Source organism: Egretta garzetta, unplaced genomic scaffold (genome assembly GCF_000687185.1).
Source record: "Egretta garzetta isolate BGI_Z169 unplaced genomic scaffold, ASM68718v1 scaffold173, whole genome shotgun sequence".
NCBI classification, from domain to species: Eukaryota; Metazoa; Chordata; class Aves; order Pelecaniformes; family Ardeidae; genus Egretta; species Egretta garzetta.
In genome coordinates, this window is record NW_009259112.1 from 483,314 (window position 1) to 494,670 (window position 11,357).

The 11,357-nt window shown below is 38.7% G+C and overlaps 1 protein-coding gene across 1 annotated transcript in view; it reads right to left on the minus strand.

The window, feature by feature from the left end:
* SMC5 (structural maintenance of chromosomes 5) overlaps window positions 1–11,357 on the minus strand; it is a 47,373-nt gene that overhangs the window by 18,843 nt on the left and 17,173 nt on the right. The window contains exons 8-15 of the mRNA XM_009635453.2: window positions 10,551–10,622; window positions 9,394–9,649; window positions 8,093–8,247; window positions 6,263–6,376; window positions 5,120–5,214; window positions 4,783–4,915; window positions 2,982–3,155; window positions 2,675–2,844 (exon numbers count right to left, since the gene is read on the minus strand). Of these exons, the coding sequence (XP_009633748.2) occupies window positions 2,675–2,844; window positions 2,982–3,155; window positions 4,783–4,915; window positions 5,120–5,214; window positions 6,263–6,376; window positions 8,093–8,247; window positions 9,394–9,649; window positions 10,551–10,622 (1,169 nt within the window). The remainder of the gene's footprint in view (window positions 1–2,674; window positions 2,845–2,981; window positions 3,156–4,782; window positions 4,916–5,119; window positions 5,215–6,262; window positions 6,377–8,092; window positions 8,248–9,393; window positions 9,650–10,550; window positions 10,623–11,357) is intronic.

Genomic DNA, 11,357 nt, shown 5'->3' on the forward strand with positions numbered 1-11,357 from the left:
TGCATGCGTGTGCACATGGGTGAGTGAGGCAGCCTGTAGAGGCAACAGGAGCAGGGCTGCAGCCTCCAGGGTTTGCATGTCCAGGTACCATCAACTGTCGAGACTAAGGTCCAGGGACAGCTACCATGCAGACTTTGAGTGTCTGGACCCGGCTGCTGATGGGACCCACATTGCTCATATGTATGCACAGGAGTCTCACTAGAGGAGCCCCGTCCTTCTCAGACAGAGTAGGAAGGGGATGAAGACACTGGTGCTGTGCTTGCCCAATTGCTGTGTGTGTCCATCTGCGCTGTGTGGCTGTCCGTGTATAAATATGTACAGACGTGCTGTTTAGATGTGCTCTGTGTGATTGCATCTACTGGGAAGACAGGCTCGGCCCCACTACTCGTTGCACCTGGGAGCATTAAGCTGCCTCACCCCCACCTTCCTCTCAGGCTGCTGGATCCAGACCCATTCCACTAACTTCTTCCGTGCTGTCTCCCACAATACTCAAGTTGGAAGACTACAGTCTGGATAGGTACAGACTAGACAGGTAAAAGAAAAGTGGTTGGATGCTCAGGCTCAGAGGGTCATGGTCAGCCTGTTGTATTCTGCCTGGAGGCCAGTATCAAGTAGGGTACCACAGGATGAAGTCCTGGGCCCTGACCTGTTTAATGTCCCTGCCAGTCACACAGAGGAGCAGACAGAGGGCACTCTCGTCAAGTTTTCAAACACTAAACTGGGGGAAACAATAGGCCTTGCTGTTCAGAGTGGTCTGCTGAGGCTGCAGGAAGGGATCTCAGCAAGGACAAATGCCAAGCCTTGCCCCTGGGAAGAAAGAAGGTCTGGCAGTGATACAGGCTCGGGCCAGACTGTCTGCAGAAAAGCTCTGTGGCGAAGGACTTGAGGTATTGGTGGACACTAAGCTGAGCATAAGCCAGCAGTGTGCCCTGGCAGCAACAAGGTCCCCCAGCATCCTTGGCTATATGAATGGAAGCACAGGCAGGAGAAGAGTGATTTTTTTCTCTCTGTTCAGCACTGCACCCAATTTTTCCCCCTGCCCCAAACATCAGCAAAGTGGAACAAACCTGGAAAGCACCCAAGATGGTCAGGGGCTACAGCACAGGCCCTGCAAGGACAGGATGAGGGTGCTCAGCACGTTCAGTGTCAGAGACAGCTTCGGGGCACCTAATAGCAACCCCCCACTATCCTACCCACAAGGAAGCCGCTGAAAGGATGGAAACAGGCTTTTACAAGAGGTGCATAGTACAATGACAGACAGTGGACATAAGTCGAAACAAGAAAGATCCAGACTGGATATAAGTAGAAACTTTTACCCCATAAGGACAGTCAAGCAGTGGAACAGGATGTCCAGACAGGTTGTGCCATCTCCATAGAGACTTTCAAGATGCAGTGAGATACCGCCCTGAAAGCCTGTTCTGAATTCAGTGTTGACCTTGCTTTGAGAACATGGCTGGACTACAGACTACATTAAGTCCCTCCCAACATAAGTGATTCTGTCATTGTATATTACCGTCAAAATTATATCCAGCTTTATTCAGATAATTTTATCAATTAGAAACATGAATAATTGAAAACAGTTATACTCAATGCAAGGATTATTTAAATAATTTCTATCTCCACAGAAAAAATCCATATTATACAAGAAAATTTTGTAACCGCCTTGTCTGTAATTGTGTCAGGACTCTTACCCCTATTCAAAATTAAGAGAATGTAATTATTTTTTCGAAGGGAGGGTTTTAATCAATATTTGTTTAGGTGAAGGGTCCACTCCTGCCTTCAAATTGTATTCTGTATTCTAGTAAAACACCATGACAACATATGTATCCCTAATAAGAAACCTGAGAGCAATACTTGGCTTAGAGGCTAAGCTCACATCCACACTCTGTAAAGGTGCTTTTTTTCATAGCAACTGGACTATACAGCAGGAGATTCTGGTCCCTCTAACATCCCTGCAGCCCTGTTTTTCTTTTCTTCCCCCCTCTGCCCCCCAACTCTCTTTCCAGTTTAATGTACCGTAAGTAATACAAAAGCTGCGTACACAAGCACCAGCACCAACTTTCAGAAAAGCAGTGAGGCATAAGAACATATAGGAGTATTTGAGGGTACAAGGTCTGCTGGGACCGTGTTACAGAAGTGGAGGGAGTGAAGCTTGAGGCAATCTCATCTACAGTGCCTTCTGGGAGTGTGAGCTTAAGTGAAATACCTCTTGAACCTTGCCCAGGTTCTCCCTTGCGACAAAGCAGTAACAGAAGAACTAATTGCAGAGGCCCACAAACCCAGAAAATATGTTAAGACAAGTACTGTGGACAATCAGGGTCCAAACTGATCCCTGACATGTTTACTTTGTACCATTTATGTACGTTACGTTATTACCTAGATATATGCTACCAAGACAGAAGACTATGGTAACATTTGAGTAAATGAGTGCAATGATCTCTCACTGGAATCCTACGATTTTACTACAGGAAACCATTTGGAATGTTGTTACATGGTTTATCAAATACTCTTAATCTCCATTTCTAAACACCTTCTTTGTCTTGATTATCACCTGTCTCTGACGTTCAATGGCTGGTTACTTTGTAAGGGTAAAAGCACACTGCAGTAAGAGGAAGCCAAAATACCTGTTATTAAAATTGTTCGTGTTTCATAGATAACATGGCTTGTTTCCTACCTATCATATTTCACACCAATTTTTGATTCCAACTGTCTCCTCCTGTTTCCTCTCTCTAAAAGCTCCTTCTTCTGTTGCCTGAGCTCATTGTCTCTGCATTCCAGATGTTTCTGTCTCTCAGACAACGTAGTCAAACGCACATCCAATGACTTTAACGTGTTATTGATGTCCTGAAATAAAAGAACACACACCACTAGCATTCTTACTACAAACATACCACACCTAACACATGCAAGTAGGCTATGCTTATTGCATGATAAAATGGGTAGGAGTTCACATCATATACAGCACAGAAATAAATTCCTACCTGTTGCTGGTTTTCTAATTGTCTTCTTTCATCTGTATCCACTGAACTAGTGAGAAACTGTGCCGCCCTCAGGGATGCATTAGTAGACAGCGTTAAGTTTGTATAAGCAGATACTTTAACAACGTATCTTTCTTCTGCTGTGTATATTTGCCTAAGTTTGGTTTCTTGTATGACCTAAAAAACATACAGAAATACTAATCTGACAAAAGCGTTACTTAAGGCAATGCTTTTCAGAACAAGGAATAAACTAGCTAAAATCCACAGTAAAGAACTTCAGCTTATGCAAGATGCTGACTTGTTAACAAGCCTTTGCAAAAAGATGATGCTAAGTTTAATGCATCATTACACTTCTAATGCAGACCGGTCAGCAAAGAACTGTTAAGACACTCCCAAACAGAGTATGTTACCATAACCAATTGAACAGGTTGTGATTTTTCTGATATTACAGACAGACACTGGAAAACACTGCTAGTATTTGTACTCCATCATGAACAAGGATTGTACTTGCTGTAGATGCACAACATGCAAATGTAGCCTGTGTACCAAAGAACCAGAAGCACTTAAGAAATTAATAGGTGAAACTGTAAGGTGAGCTGTAATGCATGAACTCCAGTGAAGCAAATATATCTGTAGGAAAAAAATGAGGTATAAAAATACTAGAATTACTATTTTTAAATGACTCATTTCAAAAAGGATATTATAAATAAACAAAGATTTACCATAACGCAAGATGTTACAGTACTTCAAGAGGACATAAAGTACCCAGTAAACCAGGAATACCAAAAAGCCTCCATAGTTCAACATAAATCTGACTAAAGATTTTTTCAGTTTATACACGCAGCACCAGCAGTATTTTGTTGATTTGGTTCCTGGACACTGAAAACTATGTTTACTTTGCTTTACAGCTCAGACTGTGGTTGACATTTCCGTCCTAGTCCTTTTTCCATACGCTAAGCTCTATGAAACAGGTCTGCTTTTAAAATAAAGCTTTCTCTGGCATGTGTGAAACAAAATTTTGCAAACAATGCACTTCTCGATCAAAAAAAATAAAAACAAAGAAAAATGCCACACATTCAGAACAGCGGCTCATCTTTGCCCCTAGACCAGAGATTTTTTACTTGCTGCTCATGGAGCTCGGGAAAGGAGGGAGTATCTAAGGAGTAATTCTGACTGGTTTACAAAATGTAACTCAAAGACCTATTATGTAAGTAATCTGCTTCATCAGATGATAAACACAAAGTGGTGGTGGAAGAATTGCAGTTTAAAGACAAAAATGCTTGGAAAAAAATTAAGAGAAAAGCTTTTCATCTAGGAATCCCTCCACTTCTACTTTCTTCTTCCTCATTCTTAGAACCACAGAAACACAGAAGATAGGAAGGAGCAACAGCTATCCCAACAAAACAGGAATTGTTCTCTGAGCCTGTTTCCCTGAGTAAAAGCAGCTTCTAATTGGTGCTTTAAACACAACAGGTCAGCATTATTACACACTATTAACTGTTTAATTAAAATTTTGCCCAGAATATGAGACACTTCATGTAGAAATTATAATAACTTCATATAACTGACTTGGAACAGTATACAGGTGAAAGATATATTTAACTTTCTATGAAGTACTGCATTAGATTAACTGGATTTGTTAAAATGTCTTGTAGTATGTTTGTGTATAATGAAATGTTCTCAGTTCTAAAGGCCAAACAAAAGGCTAAAGCAATTTTTTGCTTGCTCCACATGAACTTGCCAAAGAATTTCCAAAATAAAGCTCTAGACCATGGGTGTGTTTGTGCTATTTAGGACATCTCACCCTTTCAATCATGTTTCTGGTCTTCTCTGTTCCCACAGGGACATCATGAACACGGTACTGGGAGCAAAGATAACTCATCACAGGATGAGGAGCATCAAATAACTCTCGTAAATATGAGAAAAATCCATATCGGCTGAAGAGGAGAAAAAAAAGCGTGCATCAGAAATAAAATCTGGCAGGTAAGCAATGTGAATTTATTGAAGGGTCAGAAAGAAGTCCTGCTAAACCAGAACTGAATTGGTGAAAATTTGATTTGCATAGAAAATTCTAACGCATAGCAAAACCACCAAAACATTGTATTTAAAACCATTCCCCACTGATATAATCTAATACATACTGTAATTCTTCAATAGGTCTCGAAGGTAAGCTTTCAGCACATGATTCAGAAGGTGCACATACAGCATTCACTCTTAGTTTCTGATGATCGCGCATCTAAATATAGATTACATTAGATTATTTGGTAAAAAAAAAAGAGCAGAAAAAGTCACTATATGTAAATCAAGTCTTTATTCTTGATTCACAGAATCGGAATTATTTTAAACTGACAACCTCTGGAAGAACCCACAAAAGTCCACTCTGGCTGAGGCATGACTGATGTCTCCAAAAGCCAAACTCTGCTGGCTGTAATAAGGAAGCCCCCTCTTTCAGGCTGTACGGCCATTCTGCACAGGTAACAGCAGAGCACTGGCTACAGAGGCTCTGAAAAGCCTGATCCTATCAGGGCAGAAAAGACTGAGGATACAAATGAAAGATCAGTTTAGCTAGTTAAAGCAGCCTTGCAGTGGGTTCCACAACCACGGAGGCCAGACAAGCCCCTAGAGTCTCAGATATTACTGCTACTGTTCACGTATATAAAAATGAGTACATTCTGTGAAGGGCAGATAGGTCTTCAAAAATTGCAGGACAGTTTGTCATTAATCATACTATTCTGTGGACAGTAGTTGGGAAGCATTATGACAGTTAATGCCCCATCTTGTGGCTTTTTTCTCCTGCATCATCTGTCTGGCTCTCAAAGGGAATAATCTCCTTATCGCTCCAGGAAACAGCAGTATTAAGAAAATATAAGCCTGATTTGTTGCTTGGACCATTTTCTTCTCACAAAAGATGCCCCCTCGCCTCTTGAGTCAGGAGGCATTGGAAAAGCTTGATGCTACATTTGGAGCTTCCTACTCTTGTCATTTTCTTGTACACAGTATTTTCTCCCCAGTGATTACTGCCTTGTCAAGGAAGACAAAAGTAATTTCTAAAAAGAAATATTTTCTTAATATTCCTGCATCCCTCCAGTTTGGTTTTTTTTTTTTTAAAATCTTACTCCAGAAGAAAATGTTAATCCAGAAGAAAACCTCTGAATACTTTGTATTAGCTATTATGCTGAGCTTGCCAATCCAAACTTAATAAATACAGACTTACTTGGTAGATTCCAAAGTTTAGGGCTCTTACATAAGTATTTAATCAGTTTTAAAAACTGGTGCCTACTTGCCTCCACAAGAAACATTTCCATATCTTCTTGACTCTCAAAAACGAAAGCCCTCATGTCATTGGCTGGAATGTGATTTTCAACATATTTAGCATGTCTATTGTCCTTCATATTGATCTGATAAAGAAAGGTAATGAGAATGTGATTTAATACACCCCCCTCAAACTTTTTAAGCAGTCAGATGATACCCAAGCCTATATTTAATGAAAACGAAGACAATGTTTAAATGTCTTTAAAGACATAGTCTCTGTCTTTTTGCAACCAATTCTCTTGGGAGGAAACCTACAGTAACGCACATGTCATTGTGTCTAGTTTTAGCCATCCATATCCTTTCTCAGCATTCCTGGAGCTGTCACTGTCTCCATCACATTACCTCCTCGTCTGCTCCACCCTAACCTCACAATTGCAACCACCACCATCTCATGCCTGGTGGCTCCGCTTCAGTACTACTAAAGGTATCTCACTGTTTAGAAACAATTAACTTGAGGAATCAGAAGCAGGAAACACCACACTCCACAAATTATTCATATGCAGTTCCCTTTGATTTGTACAGTGCAAACAACACCAAATACAAATATGGAATTGTGAAGCCCTAGAAAGACAGAAATTCACAGATTGATTGTCTTCAAATTTTTAAAAAAAAATTTAAAAAATCCATGTTTAAGATGGCTGAAGCTTTTAATATCTGAATGAAATGTTAATGTTAGAATTCTTCAGTAACTCTCACTATTAATTAGACATTTTGTCACTACACATAGCATACAAAGGCGAAATTACACAGGACTACAAAATTTAATAACTTCAGTTTAGCCAAAGGCTAGGTACACTTACTAGCAATTTGAAAGCTAGAATTTATAAGTACATGAGACTAACTTATATTATATGAAAGAAAACAAATTCAGATAGTGGATATTACAGAGGTTAATGAGGCCTCAAAGTAAAAGTAAAGGCATCCCATCAAGGCATTTATAAAATTAACTTGATGTGGTCTTCCAGGAAGAACTGAAAGTTCTGGTAGTAACAGGAAATATTTGGTATTTTATGCTAAACAAAACTAATTTTGAACAGTTTAATGAATGCACAAAGGTAAGAATTGGTATACAAACATCACCATTCAAATAATTTAAACTGTAGCAGCATGCTATTAAAATAAGCATGCAATTCTGAAGAGGAAGAGGAGGAGTGCACCAGAGTTCTTCATCCTCTTCACATTACATGGAGCACAAATTGCAAGAGGCTAGGATAATGGTGGAGGAATGCAGTAGAAAACCAATAGCCTCTCTGAAAATTTAGCCCTGCTATCCCTAGCTAGTACAGCATCTGTTGAACCAAAACACAAAACAAAACTAGGGATAGATGACATGTTTCTGTGTCTGTAGCTGGCTGTACAAAGCAAACGACAAAAACACCTGGGGATCACAGTGACACGTTGTAACTGCTGCTGAGCAGGTTCTGCTATAAGGGGAGGTATTCAGTTGTAACTGGTTTTGCTGCAAAACTGTAACTGCTTTTTTAAGCAGCAAATAAGAACTACTGAAGTCTAAGTAATTGGATGTACCTTAGAGGAAATCTGCAACAGGCACCTTAATAAAGGACTGATCCTTGAGGAAGGAAGGGGAAGGAACCACCCCATCTCAATCAGTGTTGAGTATTATTACATTGCCTACGGAATTAAAATCACAAATAGTTCACCATGCTAATGTATCCTACATGTAACTGCCAACTCATTTCAAGATGTATCTTGAAAGTCTTAAAGTCATTCTTGAAGTCTTGCAAGACATAAGTAAACTAAACATTAACTGGTTAGAGTGATACGCAAGTAAATTTTCTTACTTCAAGCATCATGGGTTCACAAACTTTATTTTTAAACTTGTCTTTGTTCTTTCTTAGCCACATAAGAGCAGAGTGTGTGTCTCTGAATCTCCCTTTAAGATTCTCTTCCTTCATATTCATTATATTATTAAGTTGTCCAAGGCGGTCAATTATTCCTGTAATTTAAGGCAGCTTCTTAAATAAGAGTCCATAGCAAGTACACATTTTAGCTAGCATTTTCCAGTGTTTATTGACTATGCTACTCCAGCAATAAGGTTGTTAGGAAATTATAAGAATTAAGACCTCTTCCCACAATCAAGATGTTGCTTATTCTAATGAAATCTTAGAACTATTAAAGCTTAAAATCTAAAATAAAACTAAGACTTACCCAAAGGATAACAAAAAGTGGTAGCACAGTAAAAACACAGGAATTTAGTCCTAAAAATATCTCTCTTCAAAACTTGTTCTACCTTTGTATTTAAAACCAAAACCATCCCAAGAGTAAAGAGGTAGTGGGACTAGCAACATGAAATCTTTGTGTGTTATTTCGTGCTTGCAAAAAACAAGATGTGTGACAACAGATTGTGTGCGAAAGCATTTGCTATTCAGGAGGAACAGAGATTGAATACTTTCTGTGCTTCTCATGGCAAAATACAGAGTGTCTCCTTCCCTAGGTCACTTGGTCTCTCTATACCTCAGTTTCTTCTTGGTTTATATGACAAGTGCCAGACAGATGGTCACGTGCAAATGTACTACACTGACTGAGGAATATATACAACATCCCCTACCCACCAAGCTATAATTTTTGAATTTTGTTTCTTAGAAAGAATTGATTGTAAATCCTAGGCTAGTATAAAGAAATTCACTATAATTAAGCTTAGCTCAAGTTCATCTATACAGGACAAAAGCAGCATCAGTAGCTAATATACTGCCAAAGAGATAATTTTCAACACTGCACCTTCAAAGCAAACTGCTTTTGCTTCAGGTTTGTTTTTCTGGTATCCTGCTAACAGTACACACCTTCATTTAGTAACAGAAAAAAATGAAACTGGCAAAGCAGTGAAGGAGAGTTTTAAGGTCAATTGCCACTTTTGAATCTTCTTGTTCTTGCTGTTTTGTTTGTTACTTTTAATAAAACTGGTAACAGACAAGAGCACATGTAAACACATTATACATGTAAGATACAACAATGAGGCTTGAGGTAAACATCTCAAATTATTTCACTAGAGCAGGACAAGAAGTGCATCCTGTATGAACAGTCATTAAAAAAAAATTAATTAATTAATGAAATAAATCAAACAACAAAATCCCAAGTAGCTTACTTTTAATTTCCCTCGCTTGGTTCATTTTCTCTGCTGTTAGATCACTGATATCACTGTCAATATTTGCCCTTTCTTCTTGTAATTTTTTCAGCTCATTATTAACAGCATCAGTTTGTGGCTGAAGATTCTCACAGACTGTCATTGCACTGAGCTCCTTTTCCCAGTCCTCTATCATCTTGTGAGTGCTGTATATTTTCTTCTGTCTGTCCATTTCTTCATCTTTTTTCATTCTCAAAGCTTGATGAATTTCTTCAATCTAAGAATGTTGAGTATTTCCAACATTAAAGGAGTTTAGTATACAAAACCCACAAAAAATAACTAGGATATCTGTGCAACTGGTATTAAACGCTGTTGTGACCATGCACTAAAACCGTAGGAGCCTGTTACAGCTCCAATAGACCTGTGACAGTTGAAGAACTGACAGTACTTGGTTAAGATATAGGAACATTTAAGCAAAAACACAATCAAGCCTTTAAATCCATTTTTGAAGTTCCTTTATTTTTACAAAAGCAGAATCTTAAAGCTTAAGATCTTCTTCAAACACATTTTAAAGCTAGTCTAAGATTGTGTTTATGCTATAGGTTTTATGCAATATGCAACACTGACTCTGCACCCTTATACATTTAATTTATACATTTCTTGACTGAGTGCTTAAAATTCTGTAACTGTTTTACAACATATCTTTGAGCTTTCTTTTAAAAAAATGCTGAACATACACACTTAACAATAACCGTAGCCTCTTGCATAGCATATTTGAAGGCATGTTTAATGCTGAGTGCATTACTGCACTATAGAGGCTGTAGCTTTCCAAGGAAAGACTGTAATATATGGTATATATACACACACTGCCCGTTCCTATGTTTGTTGCATTAAAGTAACTGATTTTATGTATCACACACCTTAGTAATACCGATTTGGCTAATAGGCATTTTAAAGATTGATCGTGTACTGGAGGGAGTGAAGTGTGCAAGCACTTGCGGCCCCTTTGCAGAAATTTCCCTCTCTGCTAACAGGAGACAAAAAAACCCCCGTATCTGTGTTTTACTGCAGAATTTAAGTAGCTTTCCACCTGAATGCAGCATATGCTATAGCTAGTACTGAATTAATACATTAGCAAAGAAGCACCAAAAAAAGGTCACAAATACCAAGACTCTTACTTGTTTATCTTTCATCTCCAAAGCATCTTGCTTCTGTTTACATTTTTGAGAAACTTCTTTGATTTCAGCAGCCTGCAGACAGTAAGATATTTAAATTAGTCATAAATTCAGCTATAGTTATATAGTATTTGTAAAAAGCAGACATATTTTAAAGAACATTCTGTATATGCATAACTAAGCATTTATTCCACATTTCATTACTGACAAAGTCATACTCACCAGATTCTTATTATTCTTACTTGCATCTGCAATATGTATATTTTCATCATTTTGTGAAGAAGTGAATCATGACATACAAACTGCTCACAACCATTCAGCCATTGATCTGCAAATTCAGGCATGACAGACAGAGGAAGTCTCCTAACCTAATCTGTAATTAAAATAACTCCATCCTTGATTTCAATAAAAATGTTAACATTTATAAATTGTTACAGCCTCTTTTTCCAAACCAACTTCAGCAAGGAAAGCTTATCCTTAGAGCAAGAAACGCATAAGTTCCTAGGCACAGTGCAGCCAAACCCAAGTTTGTCAGTCATCCTACCTTTGTGCATTGTGCTAAAGCTGTATTGTACACAGCTGAGCTTGACAACTTGTTGGCTCATGTGTAGGCACCCATGTCTCTACTCTTCCTCTATCCTTCTCAGCTTCTATAGAGTTTTAGAATAAGATAGGCTGGAAGGGACTTCTGGGCACTGCCCAGTCCAATCCCATGCTCAAAGCAGGTCTTATTAGGTCAAGTTGCCCAGGCACTTGTACAGCTGAGTCCTGAACACAGTGGAAGTGTACTATGCTTTCTCTACAAACTTA